Below are 4885 nucleotides of genomic sequence, written 5' to 3' on the forward strand. Positions count from 1 at the left end.
TTCAGCATCAGAACTTCCAATGAGTATTCAGGGCTAACTTCCTTTGGGGTTAACTGGTTTGATCTTGCTAATCAGGGGTCTCTCAAGAGTCTTCTCCAGCACCACAATTCAAAAGCATCAGTTCTTCAAAACTCAACCTTCTTTATGGTCTTTGACTTGTATTCTAGTAATTCTTTCATCTAGAGTAGGTTATTTAATTTATTTTCTTCTCAATTGTCTAGTTATTTTTCCCTATGAGGTCATTTTCTTTCATGAGTATCCATTATCTCAGTGGGTAATGGAAGGAGAATGAGGTGGGAAGTGTCAAAACCTAGGCTTTAGCTGGTATACCACTCCTGGTGAGTGAGACAGTCCAACTTTGAATATCCTTATGTGTATTGCTCTCATCAGAGGGCTTTGCCCCTTGGTGAACTTCTCTATACCCAAGGCTTTGTTCTTTTCTAAGCATGTATTTGTCTAGCCCTCTGGATAAAGAGAAAGCCTATGAGGAAAGGTAGGAGGAAACCCTTAGATGCTTGTCTCTTGAATCAGAAGTTACTGTTATTTTTTTCAATCCAACTCTCCAGTAGTGTTCCCCTGTGAACCTACTTTCTGGTATTGTAGGAGAGCTGATGGGAAAGGTAGTGATCTACTCTGGGCAGTGGTGGATAGAAAAGAGTCCAACTCAAGATTTCTCCCCAAATCTACTCTCCATGTTGGAAGCCTGGCCCTCCTCTGTCCAGGGCTTCTATTTCCCTTCTTTATCAAATCATAAGTATCTCTTGACCCTCCAGGGAAATCTGCTGGTTTCGTTTTCTTTTTTTTTTTTTACCCATTCGTTTCTTATTTCTGAGGTATATTTAGGCTTAGGGTGGCACGGGAGGTATACTGTGCCACTTTGTCATTACAGCAGGGATCATTTTGTAACAGCCCACCTTAAAGCTTGAAGCCTACCTTGAACCTTTGTGTTTCCAGCAATGTAGAGCAGAAGATATTCTTTCTTGAGTGGTAGTAGTCTGGAAATGAAGATGTTTAGCCTGAAGAACTACAGGCAGAAATAAAAGTATAGGATAGGCAAAGCAATGTATATACATGAAAGACAGCAAAATAGGCATTTTACTGAAATGTTGAAATTTACTTTCAACATACTTGTATTTAATTTTCCAGTCACCTGGGAATCTTCTTAAACCTGGAAACAAGACAAAAAAATCTTATTACAAGTTGCTCTTGAACACATTTGTGGGAATACAGATGATTCATAGGGAAATTGAGGGCCTCCCGAACTCACGAAGTTAAACTAGTAAAATTAATATGTAAGCCATATATATAAAAGTCACCTTAACAAGGCAGAATGTCTCCCAGGATAAAATCAGGAAGAGCAGGACTTGGCAGTAGTTTATATTAGACAGTATTCTTACATCTAAAGTTAGAACATTGCCTGAATATTGACAATGGTTGTTATTCCTAGGCATGGACTTTTCGGTGTTTTCCAGATTTTTTATGATGAACATTCATTACCTTTGTAATTGGAAAAAATTATTTTATGGAATTTTCATAGGGAAATCATCATATAAATATACAAACATCTACAAGGATATTTGATGCAGCATTGTTTGCAGTGTTGAAAAAGATCCAAATTTCTATCAGTGGAAGAACCGTTCAATAAATTATGATAGATCTATATAATAAATATTATGTAAACAATAAAAATGATGCTGTAAGTCTATATTAATGTAGAAAAATTTCAAAGATTTACTGTTAAGTGAAACACAAAGTAGGTTAAAAGATGTGTCCGATATGAGTCCATTTTTGCAACCAAAACTAAGTGCATGGAAATTTTTTGAAAAATATATGCAAGAAGTTACTTTGTCAGTCTTAACACATAAGTTGAACAAAGTGAAAAATCAGCAACTCTTCTTTGATTCTTCAGAGAAGTGAGGTCACAGGGCAAACCACTGCCCCCAAATTGGAGAGACGGATGATAGAGAATTACAGCCTAGCTAAATCAGAAGCTCATGAGCAGAAGCTTCTGCAGGAACCAATGCCTGATAGAAAACCTGAAACTATAATTGATGAATGGTTGGAGGCTCAGTATAAACAAGTCTGAGAGCTAAAAAATCCAGGGGACCTAATCAAAGGGACCTCCAGAAACTGTACTAGGTCCTCAAAGTGAAGATTGGAGAAAAATCCCATTTACTCCAGGGGACTGGGGAAGGTAACCATTCTGAAGTAGAGCAGAGCATTCTGTTCTTAACAAATCTACCTTCAAGAGAAACTATTTACCAAAGTCTAACATGCTGGAGTTTTATTAGGGCCTAACCTGCTTGAAGGAAATACCCAACTCCAGTCAGCTCTAGCCATCCTGTCCCATCTAAGGTGAGGTACGGGTCAGGGGTACTGGCAAGCATTGGTAAAGTTCACAGTCCAGAGGTACAGGTTCTCCAAAAGATGAGACCCAATCACAGAGCTGTAAAATGTTTCCCCTTCTCCCATACTTCACTACCATACCACTAGACACCTATTTGCCAGAATTCCTTTCACCTAATATATATGTCTGGATTTTAATTTAAAACTTACAAAGCACACTCAAAGAAAAGTACAGTTTGAAGAAGCTGAACAAGCATCAGAACCAGAGTAAGGTACAGTAGTGATGTTGTAATTAAGATAATTACAATCATAATTAACTATGATTAATATGCTAAGGACATTGATGAAAAAGTAGATAGCACACAGGAATACTGGATAACATGGATTTTCTTTAAAGAAGACTTTTCAAGAGAAATCTTAAAATATTTTGAACTAAATTAAAATGAAAATAGAAACTCATCAAATATTTTGAGCTGCAGCAAAACAGAATGCTTAGAGAGAAATTTATAGCATTGGGTGCACATGTTAGGAAAGAAGCTTCCACCTTAGGAAACTAAAAAATGAGGAGCAAAGAAAATCCAAAATAATCAGAGGAAAAGAAATAATAAAAGTTAGAGCAGAAATTAGGAGAGAAAATCAGCAGACTTAATTGGGTACCTTGGTCAATTATGTGTTTATGTTTTTAAGTACAAAGCCAAATGTGTAGACATATTAACACCATATTCAGGATCATGGTTTCTCTGGCACATGAAGGAAAAAAAGGTCATTGGTTAGGGGTACAATGGAGAAATTCATTTTTATGTGTGTTTGTATTATATTTTTAAGTTTTGCTTTTTGGGTTTTTCCTTTCTTTTGTAAAGAGCATATTTTATTTCTGCATATGCAGATATTTAATATTGCTATGTTTCTTGCAATCTGAAATATTGATAATAAATACTGAAAAAACTTCAATAGCCCTCTAGATAAAGTCTGGGGAGCCTAATATGGATTACAAACACCTTCTCTGACCCTACTTACCTCTCTAATCTTACCACTTTCAGTTTGTACACAACAGTCTCACCAGGCTGACCAATTTTCCTCAAAAGACCTCATTCCTTTTCTCCAGCACAGCCAGTCCTCCTCCCCTTATCACCCATCTTTTTCTTGATATTAAATCTTTGCTTAATTGTCCTTATCTTTAGGACAACGTCTCTGGCATTTTGTCTTTGTCTGGGTTGAATACTTCTTTGTACTTCCAAAACATTTAGCACTTTCACCATCACTTACCACTTAATCATACAGTATTGGAACTATTGATTTACTTCTCTATAGCTCCCATTAGAATATAAACCCCCAAAGTATAGAAACTTCTGTCTCACTTATTCTAACATCCCTGGCCTCTGCTTAGTACTTAGCAATAATAGGCCCTCAATAAATATTTTTATAGAAATTATTTAGTTAATTAATGATAGTCTGGTTTATTGAACGTTCTTGAGGCAAGCTATAATTTTATTTTTAATGTGAACCCTGCTTTCTAATCAGTATTTAGTTGGAATCATAAAATCTTACCATCCCATAGTGTGGTTAGAAATTATTTCCTGGAAACAAATAAACAAAGAAACCCAAAACAGAAATCATTACCCGGAATAATATTCTCTTCAGTCATTCATATAACAAAGTTTGGGTTAAACTAGGTCTCACTTTTGTTTTTAGGATTAGCTCATAGTAAGTGCTCATCCGACTGTATAAACCATTCTTAGGCAAATGTGATAAAATTCTTAAAGTTGCATTCAAATTTGGGACTCTAATAGGTATTACTGTAATGTAGGGTACATACGCACTGGTAGCGCTTGCATTTAAATGAATCAAATAAAAATGCCATTGTTACTTATATTGTCTTCTTAGCTTACTCTTTTGCTTCATTTTCCCTAGAATCTGTGTGCTGCTAACTAAAGACTGTAATTTTCGAATGGCTCCTAACCCCATTTGTTAAAAAAAAAAAAAAATTATACCTTAATAGAATAATACAACTTTCCTTTTCAAAAAGAAGTTTATATAGCAAAATGTTAGCAGCAGTATTATCCCTGAATGGTAGAGGTATCTTCTTTGTTATACTTTCTTATGCTTTATATATTTTTGAAATTTTTAAATGAAAATATTTCAAATTATATATTGTTGAAACTGTTCCTTTGGGAATTCCCTGGAGGTCCAGTGGTTAGGACTCGGCACTTTCACTGCTAGGGGCCTGGGTTCAATTCCTGGTGGGGGAACTGAGATCCCACAAGCCATGCAGCATGGCCAATAAATAAATAAATGAAAACTTCTTTTTTTTTTTTATTTTAAATTTTATTTTTAAACTTTACAATATTGTATTAGTTTTGCCAAATATCGAAATGAATCCGCCACAGGTATACCCGCGTTCCCCATCCTGAACCCTCCACCCTCCTCCCTCCCCTCCCCTCCCTCTGGGTCGTCCCAGTGCACCAGCCCCAAGCATCCAGTACCGTGCATCGAACCTGGACTGGCGACTCGTTTCATACATGATATTATACATGTGAAA

The 4885-nt window shown here is 36.1% G+C and overlaps 1 protein-coding gene across 1 annotated transcript in view; it reads right to left on the minus strand.

The window, feature by feature from the left end:
- Positions 1 to 1146: 1146 nt before the first annotated feature.
- Positions 1147 to 4885, minus strand: part of FAM186A (family with sequence similarity 186, member A) — an 85127-nt gene continuing 81388 nt past the window's right edge. Inside the window, exon 12 of the mRNA XM_010858073.1 lies at positions 1147 to 1168. Within this exon, the coding sequence (XP_010856375.1) occupies positions 1147 to 1168 (22 nt within the window). The remainder of the gene's footprint in view (positions 1169 to 4885) is intronic.

This window comes from Bison bison, unplaced genomic scaffold (genome assembly GCF_000754665.1).
Source record: "Bison bison bison isolate TAMUID 2011002044 unplaced genomic scaffold, Bison_UMD1.0 scf7180017864383, whole genome shotgun sequence".
NCBI classification, from domain to species: domain Eukaryota; kingdom Metazoa; phylum Chordata; class Mammalia; order Artiodactyla; family Bovidae; genus Bison; species Bison bison.